Below are 17,938 nucleotides of genomic sequence, written 5' to 3' on the forward strand. Positions count from 1 at the left end.
GCTGGGGTCGTGTAGAGCTCTTTGAAGCTGCACTGAAACTGCATTTAGACGTTTAAATCACTGACCACCATTGAAGAGCACTGTATGGAGGAAAATCCTGGAATGTGTTCCTCAAAAACTCAATTTCTTTGAGACTGAGGACATGAACATGTAGGATGATATGGAGTGAGTAAATGATCAGGAAATGTCAGAAGTGAAACATATCTGACTCACTGTTTCTCTCCTCAGAGCTGAAGCCTCAGTGAACTTCACCCTGATCCCTAACAGAAGATCAACACACAAACACCATGAGCAGCATCACGCCGACTGACCGCTTCACCAACCACAGCTCCTTCAACCGCTCGTGTCCTCTGGAGGAGGAGACCCTGCGGCTCCCGCTGGCCGTGCTCTACTCGCTCATCTTTCTGTTCGGTCTGGCAGGAAACCTGCTGGCTCTGTGGGTCTTCCTCTTCCTGCACTCGCGCAGAAACTCAGTGCGTGTCTTCCTGATCAACGTGGCGCTGGCGGACCTGGTGCTGCTGGCGTGTCTTCCCTTCCGTGTGCTGTACCACGCTCGGGGGAACGTGTGGTCTCTGGGGCCGCACATGTGTAAGGCGGTGGGCAACCTGTTCTACATGAACATGTACGTCAGCATCACCCTGATGGGTCTGATCAGTCTGGACCGCTATCTGAAGATCATCGGCGTGAAGGGCTCTCAGAGGGGCTGTGGTCAGCGCTGGCTCCGGGGCAGTCGCTGGAGTCTGGTGACCTGTGTTCTGCTGTGGAGCGGCTCTCTGGTGATGGTGGTGCCTATGATCGCGCTGGTCGAGAGAAACGAGGAGACGGGGAAGTGTTTCCAGTACAAGCAGAGGAAGCACGCTAGAGGCAAAGCCTACTTCAATCTGTTCATGGTGGCGGTGTTCTGGCTGGTGTTTGCGGTGCTGTTGGTTTCATACGGACGGATCGCACGCAGACTGCTGCAAGCCTCACGGGACAAACCGGACCTGCCCAACGCCACACGCTACGCTCGCACCGCTAAGAAGTCCTTCGTGGTGCTGCTCCTCTTCACCGTCTGCTTCGTGCCGTATCACGCCTTCAGAGGCTTCTATGTTTCGTCGCAGCTCCGTGACGTCAGCTGTGAGACGCAGCGGCTCATGGATCTCACCAACGAGATCATGCTTCTGTTCTCGGCCCTCAACAGCTGCCTGGACCCCGTCATGTACTTCATGCTCTCGGGCTCGGTGCGCAAAGCTACCATTCGGGCCTTGTCCCAGTTCCTGAGCTTGCAGCAGGAGCCCGCAGTGACCAACAGCTCCACCACGGAGTTCAGGAGGACGTCTGTGTCCCACGCCTCCACCGCTGCGGTGCTGACCACATCCAGAGGAAGCTTGGGACTCATTACAGCGAACCTCTGCTCTAAACCCGACGACCCAGAGTCCTGTCCGCAGATCACGCCGCTGACGAACTGATCGTGAGATCACAGAGTTCACCTCTGACCCACAGCAGGGTTCCTTCACATTTTCCATCACTCAACTCAACTTTCCAAACCTATCAGGAGATTTTCAGACCATATTTAATGTAAATGATTCACAGAGCATTATTTTCAGCTTTATATTTGGTATATAGTATATATGGTATATAGACCCTAGAAAGAAAGGAGAAGGAAAAAACCACACACTTTTGCACGCACACGAGAAACTTTTTTGTGCCTTCAAGAAACTACTGACATGCCCCAGTTTTTTTGTGTGCTTACACATTACAATTTCTAGTTTTATATACTATGACCTATAGCCATCTTACTATGAAGAAAAGGAGAGCATGGATGCACATTAATATTTTCTCAGTGCAGTACATCTGATATTAAGGCCTCTAATATCCTCAGAGAAAGCGACAGAGAAACAATGACATGAAACGGGCTCAAGGCACAATACGGCTGGGAGCACTGTACTATTTGCCAAGTTCAAGGTTTATAAAAAAGAAAAAAGACAAGAATGTAAAAAAAGTGTTCAAGGCACAATAAGTGGCTCACTGGGCTTTGTCATATATGCTAAGTTGAATGGTTTCTCGTGCACACACGAAAGTCTGTATGTATTTTATTTTTGCAAAGATCTTTTTAGAAGCTCTGTGATATGGTGCTAAGAATATAGTGAGAGGAAACCCAAAATGCTTATAACCTGCATTTTTGCATAATGAAAAAGCGCACCTTGAATTCATTCAAGAATCACTAAACAGCTGCCATGAAAACACACTTCTTGTACGATAAATTTATTTTCATTAAATTCTTAATTTTCTATTATATAAAACTAAACAGGGGCAAAAGTCTGGAAATGCAAATATTTTTCCATACGTTTCCAGACCTGGAAATGACTCGAATCAAATTCTGCTTGCTGTGAGCTTCTGCGATCCTGTCATGGATAAACGCAGGACATCACCACACATCTGCTCTGAGTTGTCAATCTATCAGAAACATCCGTCACTGAACCCTCAAACTCTTCTCCAGATCAAACAGCAGACTCACACATGCTGGAGGAGAAGAGTCACTGCGCCTCCAGATACAGAGGACCTGGTCTGATTCATCCCACTTTAACCACAGACGGTGCAGAGAATGTTAGCGGTTCTAACACTTTCTGACCAGAGAACCTCAGTCGTTTGTGGCCACTGGACACAAGTCGGTTTTTAATTCATGAAGCTCAGACTGTAGAGTAACTCTGAACTCATCACATTTACACCTTGAATGAAAGTGTCTGCCAAATGCATACAAGTAAATGTCCTTTTTAAGAGTTTACTTAACAGGGGAATACAAAAAAAGCTTTATTTGCAGTGTTTACAGTGAGTTTCTGACTTAAAGGCACAATATGTAAGCTTTCGAAAGACGAAGCTTAAAGAAGCTATGAAGGAGGATGTTCACAGCTGAGGTAATGAATTAATTTGTTTATTACCTGTACCTTCCACAGTTATTCAAACAGCGAATAAATTATACAGAGAAAGAGAGCAAGAACATTACGAGTGACTTCAGTCTAACACAGGTTTAAGCTCTCACTTTATAATCAGTGAAGCTTTCTTAACACAGTTTGATGAATCAGTCTCTTACATCATACACACATCTGCACTTTGTGTTTAAGAAAATCTTACATATTGTGCCTTTAACACTCTCATCGATAACTGCCAATGGCTCAAAATATGCAACAAAGCAAATGCCACACGAGATTTATTAACAAATCATAAAATAAAACAGCAGTGTGCTACTGTAGAGATCAGTTAGAGCAGTAATGTAGAGTAAAGAGCACGAATGTAGTGTAACGTGCTGTGGCAGGAAAGAAAAGTACAACCACAAGAACAAAAACACAAATGCAGCCCAAAGAGTGGAAAACAGTTGCTTTGAAGCTCATGTGTGCAATAAAACCATTTACAAAGAACCTGCATCTACCCAACAAAGACCCTGAGACGACACACAAGCTGTACGTGTTCTAGAGAGCCACGGTCACATGGTGAAGATGCTGAAGATGAACATGTGAGAGCCTCACCTTGACGTCTCGGTGGATGACGTTGTTATCGTGGCAGTAGCGCAGGGCTTCGAGTATCTGCCGCATGTAGTGACTGAGAACACACACAACACACAGATCCAGCTAAATCTTGACCGGTGGAAGCACTGACCGAGTGAGAGGTGAACAGGAAGTGGTTCTCACCTGGCCACCGCCTCGCTGTAGACAAAGCCAGCATCAGCCCTCTTCACGATCTCGAAGCACAGATCGGCTCCATCCATACTGCACACACACACACCACTGTTACACACACGCTATACACACACACACTTCCAGTCAAACATTTAGGATCAGAGCAATTTTACAGGAGCTTCTGCTGCTCATCAAGGCTGCATTTATTTGATAATATTTGATATTATTATGATGTAAAATAACGTTTTCCTATTTTAATAAACATTAAAGTGTAATTTATTTCTGTGATGCTCCGCTGTATTTTCAGCATCATTCCTCCAGTCTTCAGTGTCACATGATCTTCAGAAATCAGAATAATATGATGATTTATTACCAGTGCTGGAAACTAATATTTATTGTAACCTGTACATTTTTGGGGGGATTCTTTGATGAATTAAAAATTCAAAAGAAGAGCATTTATTTAAAATATAATCTTCTCTAACAATATCCACTACAATTCAAAAGGTTGGGGACAGTATATTTTTATTCTTTCTTTTTCTGAAAGAAATTAAAATTTATTCAGCAACAATGTGTTCAATTGTTGAGATGTGATAGGAAAGATTTATATTGTTAGAAAAGAGTTATATTTTGAACAAATGCTGTTCTTTTGAATTTTTCATTCATCAAAGAATTCTAAAAAATAAATATTTGGCAGCACAGCTATTGATAATTCTAATAATAAATCATCATACTGAATGATTTCTGAAGATGTGACACTTTATACTGCAGGAATGATGATGGAAATTCAGCTGTTCATCACAGAAATAAATTTAATTTGAAAATGAATTGTGTTTTCTAAGGTGAATTTGACTATTTTGAATCCTGGTACCCTGAACACTGATATCAGATTGATTCATTAAATTTGATATGATCTTTTGATTGAAGTCAAATCAAGTTTCAGAAGAAAAAAAGAAAATACTCAAATTAAATAAAAGATTTTATCCACCTGATTGCTCAAAAATAGGCATTAGCACATGATTATTTGAGCACATGATTTTCCGTTCAATTTTAATTTCATTGAATAGCATCAGTGTGATATTAACTATATGGCTCATGTTGTGTTTGTGAGATCTCACACACACTTACAACTCAAAGACCATGTAGAGCATCCCGTCTGAGCTGTAGGTCTCCAGCAGCTCCACGATGTGAGGATGTTTGAGCATGTGACAGATACTCGCCTCCCGCTTCAGATCTGAGGACGAACAGACAGACGATCAGTAACAGATTCACTGCCTCACTGAAGAGGAAGATCAGACACGTTAATGACACGTCACATGACCAGATAAACACTGATGCACAGAGGAACATGTGAGATCATGAGCCTGACGTCACTGAGAGCACACGAGCCGCCAGCAGAGGGAGCCATGGAGCGTCTCTCTCTCTCTCTCTCACACACAGCAGAACTCATGAATGAGTGTGTGTGTGTGTGTGTGTGTGTGTGTGTGAGATGAGTCTGAACATCAGATGTGTCTTCAGTCTGCACAGAGGAGCTTCAGATCACAGTAAACATGAAGCAGTCGTTCAGAACAACAGTGACTGTGAGTGTGATGAAGCTCAGGAGTAGCTTACACCTCAACATTACTAGTAATTTTGTCCAGTTTTTGTTCAAACAGCAAAAATATTATCAGGCTGAATGGCTGCGCATCGGTTTGTCTGAATACAGAGAAACATTGCATTATACACTTATATCAGTCGTCAGCCAATCAGATTGGAGGATGGCTGTGTCATGTGACCGCAGTATCACTATATGCTCGTCCCAGTCTCCGCATTTTCTCAAAGACAGATCTGCAGAAACATAACAGCTAAATACTTACTTTCAAGGAAAGGTAGCTGTTGATATGGAAGTAGAAAACAAAAACAAGTGTTGATTTGATCTTTATTTGATGTTACACACTTCAGTCCCTCGAGTCCTCATGGAGAGATGTACCATCGTGTTCATTCCTGTAGTCGCTGTGACTGAAGGCTTCAGCACAGGAAGTGGCCGTTTGTTTGTATTTTTACTAATATTCTCAGAGGTGAAACACTGGTCCTCGTCTGATGTGTGTGTGTGTGAGTGTGTGTCTGTGTGTTCGCTCACAGATGGCTCAGATTAAAGCCAAAGCCCGGAGCTCCAGCAGCCCAGCGGGAAGCAACACAACACACAACCAGACCTCTGATCACACACATCACCCACAATCCTTTTGGCAGGACTCGGGGATCCATGACCAGGCCGCATGGAGTCAGTAGAAATCCAAAGATCCCCCCCAAACCAGACGGCCGTCAGTCACGCCCTGCTGAACCTGATCCATCAGCCTCCAGTTACAGCAGATCGAGTGTGTGTGTGTGTGAGAAACAGAGCGAGTGTGTGTGTGAGTGTGTGTGTGAGAGAGATAGAGTGTGTGTGTGTGTGTGTGTGTGTGTGTGAGAGATACAGAGTGTGTGTGTGTGTGTGAGAGAGATACAGAGTGTGTGTGTGTGTGTGTGTGGGATACAGAGTGTGTGTGTGTGTGTGTGTGTGTGTGAGAAACAGAGCGAGTGTGTGTGTGTGTGTGTGTGTGTGTGAGTGTGTGTGTGTGTGTGAGAGAGATACAGAGTGTGTGTGTGTGTGTGTGTGTGTGAGAGAGATACAGAGTGTGTGTGTGTGTGTGTGTGTGTGTGTGTGGATACAGAGTGTGTGTGTGTGTGTGTGTGTGTGTGTGTGTGTGTGTGTGTGTGCATGTGTGTGTGGGATACAGAGTGTGTGTGTGTGTGTGTGTGTGTGTGTGTGTGGGATACAGAGTGTGTGTGTGTGTGTGTGTGTGTGTGGGATACAGAGTGTGTGTGTGTGTTCTTACCCTCTGTACTGAGTCCAGGGCTGGAGGTGAAGCTGGCCACATCTACAATCTTCACAGCGAACTGCTGTCCAGTGTCTCTGTTGATGCATCTTCGCACCACACTGAACGGACCCCTGAAGCACACACACACACACACACACACACCGTCAGCAGCAGTTTAACCACCATAGAGAACACCACCTTTACTTGAGTCACTCAAGTAAATTTTAATGTTTTTGAAAGAAGTCTTTTCTGCTCTCCAAGGCTGCATTTTTTGATTAAAAATACAATAAAAACAATGAAATATTGTAATGTAAATCATCTGTTTTCTGTGTGAATCTGTGTTAAAGTGTAATTTATTTCTGTGATGCTCCGCTGTATTTTCAGCATCATTCCTCCAGTCTTCAGTGTCACATGATCTTCAGAAATCATGAAAATATGATGATTTACTGCTCAAGAAACATTTCTGATTATTATCAGTGTTGAACACAGTCGTGCTGCACAATATTTTTGTGGAAACTGTGACAATTGATTTTTCAGGATTCTTTGATGAATAGAAAAAGAACAGCATTTATTTGAAACTAGAAATCTTTTGGAATATTATAAACATCTTTACCTTCACTTCTAATGTACAAAAGAAATATATTTCTGTTGTAGTTTCTTCAAGTTAAGCTGAGCTTTTGTTTTGGTGGGTTGCTGTGAAGAAGACAGAGTTTCTGTGTGTATTTGATCATATTTTATCAGATCAGCTCTGGAGATGAAGTTCATGTGTTCATACACTGACAGAGACGAGCGTCACGTGTGTTTCAGTGTGTGCGCTCATACACACACTTCATATTTCAGACTTTATATCTCAACAGAAGTATTTTTGTGCTTTAATATATGCATACAACACTAGTCCACCGGTTCTCAATTCTAGTCCTCGCACCCTGCTCTGCATATTTTATGTTTCTCTTATGGCTTCAGACGTTTGTTCTATTCGAACAAAAGTGCCCTGGGAAGTGGACATCACAGGATATTCCACCATGATTCAAGTTCACAGCGAACACATATGAGGTATATGATGTCACAGAAGACGTTGCACAGCGCAAATCTGTGAATCAATGTTCCCAAGTGAGGTAAACTTCAACCCATCTTCCCATGCTCAGGGAGTAGGGAGCAATGAACACTGTGTAGTGCAGTTCATGCACGGAGCTCACTTCTAATGAGCTGAGGATCTGAATCAGGTGTGTTAGCAGAGAATGGGTGAAATATGTAGAGCTGGGGGTCACGAGGACTGGAATTGAGAACCGCTGCACTTGTCCAGATCACCAGATTTTATTGCCATACCAATTTTGCCAGATTCCATTACATTCTGTGTTGTGCTGTAAATTCCATTTTTATTACTGGATTCCACTATTCCATCCACATTTTCCACATGGCGGAAATCATAGAGGCTTAATATATATCTCACACACACAGGGTTACTCTGGGAAAACCATAACCACACGCTTGCAAATGAAAGAACAGAGACACACCCCTATAAAACACACACACACACACACACGTTTTATGGGTTCATTCCATAGGCATAATGGCTTTTCTACTGTACAAACTGTATTTTCTATCCTCTTCCCCTAAACCCACCCCTCACACAAAACGACAGGCGTTATTTACTTTCTCAAAACACTTGTGATTTATAAGCTTGTTTCATCTTGGGGACCAAAAAATTGTCCCTACAAGGTCAAAATTTACTGATATTATCTCTATAATGTAGGATAAACAAGCTCACACTCACACACACACACACACACACCTGGTGTTCAAAACACCAGAACTTTAACATCACCAGAGTACCAAAACTTTTACCATAGTACCAGATGTTCAGTGTTCCATTATTCAGCAGATCAAGTGGTGAACTTTATCAATTAATCTAATCTAGATAATCTAGTAATTAATCTAGACAACAGGGATGAGCTACTGAACTCAACACTTTCACTTTATTTAGCTTTCTTCTCTGAAAGTGAATCTATTAACGACTAGAGATGTGAAGATGAACCACAAGCTGGTTGAAAACTGATTCAAATATGTGACACAACACACAAATCATGACATACTGGAGTAGGAGCATCTCTGTCTTCAGAAAGGGTTAGACAGCATGGTTACAGCTCGTCTCTGTTTACAGCGGTAACCAAGGAAACACTGCATCACTGCTGCTCGTGAGCGCCGCCTGCTGTCAGAGAGAGAAGCTGCGTCTCATCAGCTCGTCTGCTGTTTTCTGTTGTACAGTTTCTCAAAACTAAAGACCTTTCTGTTTTTGATGCCAATTTCAAAATGCTACAATCTAATTTATATTAAAAACTCCCTATTACTTGCTTATAAGACTCACACTTTCAAGTTGAAGCACAGAAAGCAGAATCAGTCCCCCTGCTGGTTATGTTAACTAGTGTCTGTCCGTGTCTTCAGCAGAGGAGCTCATGTTGCTGGATACTGATCATCTCAAACCTTAAGATGTACAGCAGAGACTCGAACCCACGACCTTCACCAGCGGCCTGAGGATCTGCATGAACATCTAATGGTCTAATGTTACTTCTAATCTAATACAATGTCATCTAATCTATCGAACCACACTGTGACACAGAAATAAGCAAATAATAATAAATAGGTAAACAAGTGAATAAATAAGGCAGGTTAATCTCATTTAGTTTCCATGTGTGGATCAGGAAGGTCCATGAAGCTGACAGTAAATGACTTCAGAGCTGAAACACAGTCCTGTATGAAAGAATCACATCAAGCGCCTGGTGAATCTGTTTATAGACGTCAGCACAAACATTTACAATGACACTTCAGACGACGGCCTCGATTAGCTTATTAGCTTGATAATCTTCAGAGGAGAAATCTGCAGGACCGGCGTGTTCGTCTGACCTAAAAACATCTGGAACAAACACAAACCTACTGGTGATGGATCGCTGTAATGGTCTAACCCTATCAAATAAAACAAAGTTCAGAAGTGAAGCAAAGAGCGGTCCAGGCATGAATGAAGTCCAGATTCAGGAGGTCTGACCTTCAGCGTCTCTCAGCCACCTCCAGAAACATCTCAGAGGAACCCAGTGGATCTTAATGAGCAGCCCACGTTGCACAGGGATGCAGGAAATAAGCAGACAGGGCAAATTACAGCAGAACCGCAGCTACAATTACAGCCTGTGTCGGAGCAGGGAATGAGTCTAGGAATAACAAGGAAAACATCCCAGCGGATGAAGCTCTGGGATTCAGCACAAGCCAACACCGGAGCGCTGGATTCAGATTTCAATGGGTTATTTATGGACAAAACATCTTGAATCTGAAGTCACATGATCCACTGACCGCTGGGCTGTGGAGCCATTACATCACAGTCAGAGCAACAATCATCCTGATCTGACACCAGCTCACACACCAGGGCTTCAGACGGAGAACATTTCTGCCGTGTTATCCAACTTCTGCTGCATATGAGAAACAGCAAACAAAAGCGTAACCAAACGTGACCCAGTCGATGCAGCTGCGCCGCAGATTTAATAACACTGTAGCCAGATCTAGTGAGAAACATTCAAATTCTCACCTAAAATAATTATAAAAAATAATCACAAAAATAAAACAAGGAATTACATTTTTTTTTATAATTAAAAAATCCATTTAAAAAGGTTAAAGATAGAAAATGAGTATATATAAAATAGAGTGCCGTCAGTTGAGATGCAGCAGATTGCTCGTTCACTAAAAGCACAGGTAAACAGATGAGTTTTGAGTCTGGATTTAAATGTGGCTAATGTTTTAGCACATCTGATCTCTCATTCACACACACTATACAGATTCATACACACTCACATACACACACGCATACTGAATGATAATTTCTTCAAGTCAGTTCAAACCTGTGATGTTTTTGTTAATAATCTACCACGGTATCTCAGACACTTTTTTCACCATGATCCGGTTCAACCATCATAATGACTTTATGAAATATGGAAGAGGCTAAGAGGGTTTCTGAGGTGTAGTATCCACTTTCACGTGTTAAATCATTAATAAGAGATTCAGCGACTGCTGTGACGAGGCATTAGTGACCTGAGATCACATCACACACAACACCGAGCCAGTGTGAACGCAAACAATCCGCTTTGTATAAAGCGCTACAGAATTAAAGCTGATCTGACTTAATGTGGGGTTTCCTTCCTGCGTAATGTTGGAAGCTTCTGCAGCTCCACAACACTACACTGGGCACCGTGACATCAAAACAGCGATAAAAAAACAGTGGTTCTACAAAACCAATACATATTAATCACTCAAAAATAATTCAAATTAACAATTAAAATCACTGAACCAGTCGAGCCTCAGAACACAAACACACATCTGCTGCTTCATCATGTTTTATGATCTGATGTGTGTGTGTGTGTGTGTGTGTGTGCAATCAAACACTAGCTCATCACATCAATAATCATCCTTCATTTATTATAAACATACTGTACTGTTCAGAGGTCAGTGAATCATGATAACAGACTGATGAGCCTCGTCCAAACGCCTCTTAAACCAGACAAACACAGACTGGAGTCAGACACCGTGATGCTGAAATCTCACTTACAACAGAAGAAATATTTACCATCATTAATAAATGTAATCTTATTGCAGCTGCTGTTTTATAATACACCTGAGAGTAACAGGATTCAGACAGTTTTACTGTAGTACATTGTGTAAATGCTGATGCTTCAGGAACCTGCAGGAGTCCATCACTTCCTGTCAGGAGCTCATTGATCAGATTATCAGCTGCATTAATCCTGATCAGCACCAGACACATTGATCCAGGCCTAAACCACCTTCACGTCTGTTCAGTTCTGCAGTGCATCATGGGATAGATCTGTGGAGTGCTCCACATCTTCATTATGTGAGCAGGATTTCATCATATTACTTACATTTTAATTCATGCATGTGTATTTTTGACAGTAAAGCACTAAGCTTGAGCTGAGCCATACAAAATTGACTTTTTAACAACAGTAATGTGCAAAAATTTTATGTAGAAAATTAATATAGGCAATTCTATTCGCATTAAATATAGCATAATTCTTATAGTATTACATGTAACTGAGCGATAACTTCAGTGAAGGAACACTGCAAGCAAATTGAAGTTAAGTTAGTTGCTTGAATTTCTCTCTCAAAAGGTTGTACACTTCCCATCCCCATCTCACACACAATGACTGAATCAGTAAATCTAATTCAGTATTTTTACTATTATATACTAGAGATGCACCGGTTGACCGGCCAGAAATCTGAACCAGACGGTTTTTGATTAAAATACGCGATCAGCAATCGGCTGGTTTTTGGTCTTTTTTCGGCCGATTTTTCCGAAAGTGTGCCCGCACGGTCTTCAGGTTGTTCGTTCTTTTGTCACGTGACATGGCAGCATTGGCTAGAGTAATTCGTTAATTTACAACCTTATTTTTTTATTATAATTATTTACTCTTACAGTTATGTGATGCATTTCTGGTTTCAAATTGTTGCTTTTAATTTCTGTCATGATGGTACTTTTCCATAACACTGAATGTGGTAATAAAGAGTTGGTTATGCTTTACATTTTTGTCCATACAATGGCAAAATCACTTTGATTTGTTTGTTTTTTACAGTGGATTCTAATCTTCAAAAATGACCTTGTTGTATGATTTAAGTCTTGAGTTCACCCTTCAGATTAGACGATAGAACTGTAGTGGTACTTGTTTAGGATTCAAAATGATATTTGCTTTTAACTTTATGTCCTTTTTGAGCAATCTTCTTGTACATATATTAAACCAGAATGTCAAGTCTGCCTAGGAAAAGCAATTATTATACCAGCAAACTCAAAATTAGATTAAAAATGAACAAACTAGGCTATAAATACTTTGTATTGTAGGCTTGGATTATTTTATTATTATATAGCCTAGTGTTTATTTACTGATAAGACAGTCAAAAAGACAAATTAATCAATATTTTATTTATAACAGGGTTTTATTTATTTATAAAATAATAACACACCACTGATCCTGAAGAAACGGTAACAAAAACACAGTGACAGAAATGTCAGAAATAGGGCATGGATCTGTCACGTGATTAAGGAACGACTTGAACCCGAAGACTTGTCTAATCACAGACTGAAGACCCAGGTAAACAATGAATTCATCTTTTCTGTATCTTATAGCATTTTAATTTTGTATTGTTTGTAATGTGATCAACGTTTGCGTAAGTACTAGATGTGCTGGGGAGTAACACGTAACATTTTAATTACATTTTGCTAAAATGAAAGAAATGACTTGAACAAAGATTCGTTCATTTTGCTGAACGAGACTCAAAAGTCTGAGTCGGTAAAATGATGCAAACAGCTGTTGATGTACTGAGGCACAAATAAGATCCCCTTTACTGTATCTGTCCCTGCACGAGCGAAGACAGCGAAGGATGTTCAGTTCAACTTCTCACGTGTTGGATGAGAAACGAAACAGACTAAACTGTTTCTTTTTTTTTTGTAAATTATAACTTGCATATACGTTTGAGAAGCCAGAAGTAAACGTCAGTTCTGTGTAGGATGATTACTTTTATTTTACCTTAAAATTACATAGACTAAATCACACTGAAAAAAGTGTTTCATTCACCCAATTAAAACATTTAATAATGGTAATGATTCACATCTATATATTTTAACTTGAGCCAATAGTTATTTATTTTTCATTGGCTCAAGTAAAAAAATATAGATGTGAATCATTACCCTAAATTTTATTTTTAATTGGATGAATGAAACTCTTTGCATCTTTGTTTTATTCGCACCAACATTATCTAATTTTAACATTTTGGAATAATGTATTTATATAGCATACTTTTATTTAGTCTGACTGGTAAAGACCTTTTTTTTAATTTAAAACCAAATTTAAAAACTAAAACAAACACTGAATGCTGATTAAGAAATATCTTATTGAATGTGTGTTGATTGTGGTGTTGGGATTGCAGAACTATGCAGTTATTGCTTTTAATTTCACACGGTCACAGTTAATCTTTTCATTTAAGGCCAGTTCTCTGTAGTTTCAACCCAATTCAGAAACAGAAGCTAAATGCTGATGTCTGTATCATCTGTGTTTGTATTGAATGTTACTGTGCAGATACTGCTGTATATTTCAGATGGTTACGGTTATTGTTTTCATTAACTAAAAGCCAGTTTGGCCTATTAAATACCAAATAAAAATCTCGTTTATGCATATTTTCCTTCTTTCTTGTTTGTTGCTTAAAGAAAAGAAAAAAATCGGAAATCGGTATCAGAATCGGCCATGAAAAATCATGATTGATGCATCCCTATAATAAACAATGTTTTTTAATTAGAAAAAGTCTTTACAACAAATTACTTCTATGATGAATAAATACTTGCCATTTACAGTAATGATGTGAATATATGAAGAGAAACTGTCATGAAAATGACTGTGCCGATACAGAAACTCTTCCAAAAAACAGGCTTCAGTACTTTATGTCATAAATAATTGGTTGGTTTGACAGATAAACATGAGAGATGAACCCATATTAGACTCAGTCACAGATGTAAATATTAGTGTTATGAACAGTGCAGTGAACTGGCTGACAGACAGCAGCGATGATGAATTACACACACCACCCAATCACTTCAAGAGCAGTCTGTCTTTAGATCTGACCCTGGAGCACAAAAGGGTCAGTTTTTGGAAATTGAGATGTATGCATCATCTGAAAGCTGAATAAATCATCTCTCCATTGATGTCTGGTTTGTTCGGAGCACAATATTTGTCTGAGATACAACTATTTGAAAAGGGAGCCAAAAAATCTAAATATATCATCTTTAAAGTTGTTCAAATCAAGTTCTTAGCAATGCATATTACTAATCAAAAATGAATTTTTGATATATTTACGGTATATCAACACAAATCTATTCATTTCAATTTAATAATAGACTAAACTAATTACCTGAAACATACAAACCAACTTCAGTGTCTAATAAACAGCAGTACATCACACACACACACACACACACACACACACACACATACACAGGCCTGCTGCACGTCCATCTCCATCGGTCAGATTCATACTAATCAATGAAAAATTATTTAATTATTAGAACAAATCTGCACAATGACCAAGAGAAGAATGGCACATTTTACCTTTACAAGACGAGCCCTCCTCACACGAGACTGAAGCACGGATCACAGAGTATGAAGAGAGACTGATCAATGATTATTAGTGTCACACACACACACACACACACACACACACACACTCGGTCAGCTGAACCTGAAGCAGTAAAACGTCAACACACGAGACAAAGAGCGGCGGAGGAAAACGCCTCAGCGGCGGAATGATTGATTAGATTGATCACTCACTTCCCGATCACCTCGCAGAGCTCGTACACATCCTCGAACAGCACGTCGTCGTCAGCCATCACGTTACCGTTACTCCCGCCGACAGAACCGCGGGAAAAGATCCGCTTTCCCTCAGAAAAGCGCCGCGAACGTCAGAATTCGTGCGGTGACACCGGGATCCTGTAAATCCCCCGGATTCCCGTCGACGACCACCGAAGATGTCCGTTCACACCGAGCGACGGTGATGATGAGGATGATGATGATGTCAGGGAAAATCAACGCTCCGAAATGCAGGTCGAAACGCTCCGGGAATCTGCCGCTTCAAATAATAAATGTCAACGTAACGCGAGCAACCGAGAAAAAAATGCGCTGGTCCCGCCGATCCGCCTCAAACATAAAAAGAAAAAGAAAAAAACGCGTTCAACGCCGCCACCGCTCCTGTTCCCATCCGACCGCGCTCATCATTGTCCGTTAGACGCGCCGGTACACGCCCTGATCTCCCGTTAGAGCGGTGAGGTAAAGCAGCGCTGCCGTGTAACGGTTTTCTGCAGCTTTCCGTTGCCTCGGCGCCTCTCCTCCTGCTCCGCTGCTACTCCAGTCCAGCGCTCCGACGCTCCGCCTTCTCAAGGTTATGAAGCTGCCGCACGCCGAGCCGCAATGGCCGCCGAAGTGCGCGCGATTCCCCGGATGTTTCCGCTGAGCTAGACGGGCCGCTTGAGCCAAGATGGCGGTGGAAGGGCGCGCCTTCGAGCCCACGGCGCTCAGTTTCCTAATCTGCCCAGAGAAATCCCGTTCTCCCGTCCAGCGTCCAATGGCAGACCGGCGTCGCTGCGCGTGCTGGTTGACCGTGCAATGACGTTAGAGCTTTTGCGATTTTTTTTTCCCCCCTCAGGATCCGTGAATTTTTTTATTGAATAAATGCTGCAGGAGGGCAATTGAACATTGGAGATTATCGTTGAATAAGAGTGGGCTCGCAGACTGAGCATCATTTTATGATTCTGATTTATCACATCCATCACTGAGTCACATATTCATATTAAGCGCTGAAATATTGTACAGTTCATAGAGATGCAATAAAAGCCGAAAGGGTTTGCTCTTTTGATATATTGATATATGGTTTGTTAGGAGGACAATATTTGTCTGAGATACAACTATTTGAAAATCTGGATTCTGAGGGAGCAAAAAAAAAATCTAAATATTGAGAAAATCATCTTTAAAGTTGTTCAAATGAAGTTCTTAGCAATGCATATTACTAATCAAAAATCAAGTTTTGATACATTTATGGTAGGACATTTACAAAATATCTTCACGGATCGTTACTTAATTTCCCTAATGATTTTTGGCATCAAAGAAAAATGTATAATTTTGACCCATAAAATATAAAAAAAGTGATATGTATATATTAGTTTTCATATAGGCTATTATATAGCATATTTTAAAAACTTTTTTAAAATATAAAATGTACGTGTATTTGCAACAGTTAAGCTATCAACCAGTGTTGGGGAAAGTTACTTTTAAAAGTAATGCATTAAATATTGCGTTACTCCCTAAAAAAGTAGCTAATTACGTTACTTTGTATGGAATGTAATGCGTTATATTACTTTAGCGTTACTTTTTAAATATTAGCAGGGCTTGATTGTGTTTAATATAAGTTCTATTTATAGCGAATATAAAAGCCACATGATTATTCTCATAACTGTTTTATTTCATATTTGGGTTTATATGCTTTTTTATTTTTTATTAACTGTTTTTTCCAAGGCATTGTTAGATCCAGTGTTTCTTGTCAGAGCTAAACAAAGATCTGATTTCATAAACAGTATCTTAGCTATTAAATTATTTCTTCAGATATTTAATCTCTATTTAACGTCAGAGCGTCACTGTGAGGTTAACCCTGTTTGAACTGATTAACAGCTGAAAACTTTAGAAATTTAGAAAAGTAATCACTTCCATTACTTTAATAAAGTATTTGAAATAGTTACACTACGCATTACATTTTAAACGGTAACTTTTAATCTGCAACATTTCCACAGAAACCTTCCCAGCACTGAATAAGAAGTAGTTTTGTAGCCTAGTTAAGCTGGTTAAATGTAAAACTATAGTGTGAAACCAACAAGCGGTTCGCCTTCGGTCTGACACATCTGGAGCACTGCTCCACAAACACAACACTCTTCAGATCCACATCAATCACCATAAATACCCTGAAGATAATGAATCAGTCTCGTCAGCAAACATCACACGTTTCTGTGTGTTCAGAGCAGCTGGAGATTGAGTCTGTTGTTTATTCTGTTCATCAGGTCTGAAGACTGAGACACGCAGTCACATGACGTCTGAAATCAACCAATCACACTGCTGATTCCTAAATAGGTTTCATCATTAAACTCTTCTTTTTGTACCAAAATGAATTTATTTGACCAGGCTTTATGACCTTGTCAATATAGCCACATTTTCATTTGTACAACCCGAATTCCGGAAAAGTTGGGACGTTTTTTTAAATTTTAATAAAAGGAAAACTAAAAGACTTTCAAATCACATGAGCCAATATTTTATTCACAATAGAACATATATAACGTAGCAAATGTTTAAACTGAGAAAGTTTACAATTTTATGCACAAAATGAGCTCATTTCAATTTTGATTTCTGCTACAGGTCTCAAAATAGTTGGGACGGGGCATGTTTACCATGGTGTAGCATCTCCTTTTCTTTTCAAAACAGTTTGAAGACGTCTGGGCATTGAGGCTATGAGTTGCTGGAGTTTTGCTGTTGGAATTTGGTCCCATTCTTGCCTTATATAGATTTCCAGCTGCTGAAGAGTTCGTGGTCATCTTTGACGTATTTTTCGTTTAATGATGCGCCAAATGTTCTCTATAGGTGAAAGATCTGGACTGCAGGCAGGCCAGGTTAGCACCCGGACTCTTCTACGACGAAGCCATGCTGTTGTTATAGCTGCAGTATGTGGTTTTGCATTGTCCTGCTGAAATAAACAAGGCCTTCCCTGAAATAGACGTTGTTTGGAGGGAAGCATATGTTGCTCTAAAACCTTTATATACCTTTCAGCATTCACAGAGCCTTCCAAAACATGCAAGCTGCCCATACCGTATGCACTTATGCACCC

The 17,938-nt window shown here is 40.4% G+C and overlaps 1 protein-coding gene across 8 annotated transcripts in view; it reads right to left on the minus strand.

The window, feature by feature from the left end:
- The window catches only part of LOC132160663 (peripheral plasma membrane protein CASK-like), a 48,603-nt gene extending 33,032 nt beyond the window's left edge, over positions 1-15,571 (minus strand). For 2 of the 8 annotated variants that reach the window (XM_059570294.1, XM_059570293.1), the window contains exons 1-5: positions 14,848-15,567; positions 6,506-6,618; positions 4,779-4,884; positions 3,666-3,743; positions 3,504-3,576 (exon numbers count right to left, since the gene is read on the minus strand). In XM_059570294.1, the coding sequence (XP_059426277.1) occupies positions 3,504-3,576; positions 3,666-3,743; positions 4,779-4,884; positions 6,506-6,618; positions 14,848-14,906 (429 nt within the window). In that variant the 5' untranslated portion in view covers positions 14,907-15,567. Of the gene's footprint in view, positions 1-3,503; positions 3,577-3,665; positions 3,744-4,778; positions 4,885-6,505; positions 6,619-14,847 lie in introns of all 8 variants that reach the window. The other 6 variants (XM_059570297.1, XM_059570296.1, XM_059570292.1 and 3 more) reach the window with 5 other exon arrangements.
- Between the last annotated feature and the right edge of the window lie 2,367 nt (positions 15,572-17,938).

The sequence above is a fragment of the Carassius carassius genome, chromosome 17 (genome assembly GCF_963082965.1).
Source record: "Carassius carassius chromosome 17, fCarCar2.1, whole genome shotgun sequence".
NCBI classification, from domain to species: Eukaryota; Metazoa; Chordata; class Actinopteri; order Cypriniformes; family Cyprinidae; genus Carassius; species Carassius carassius.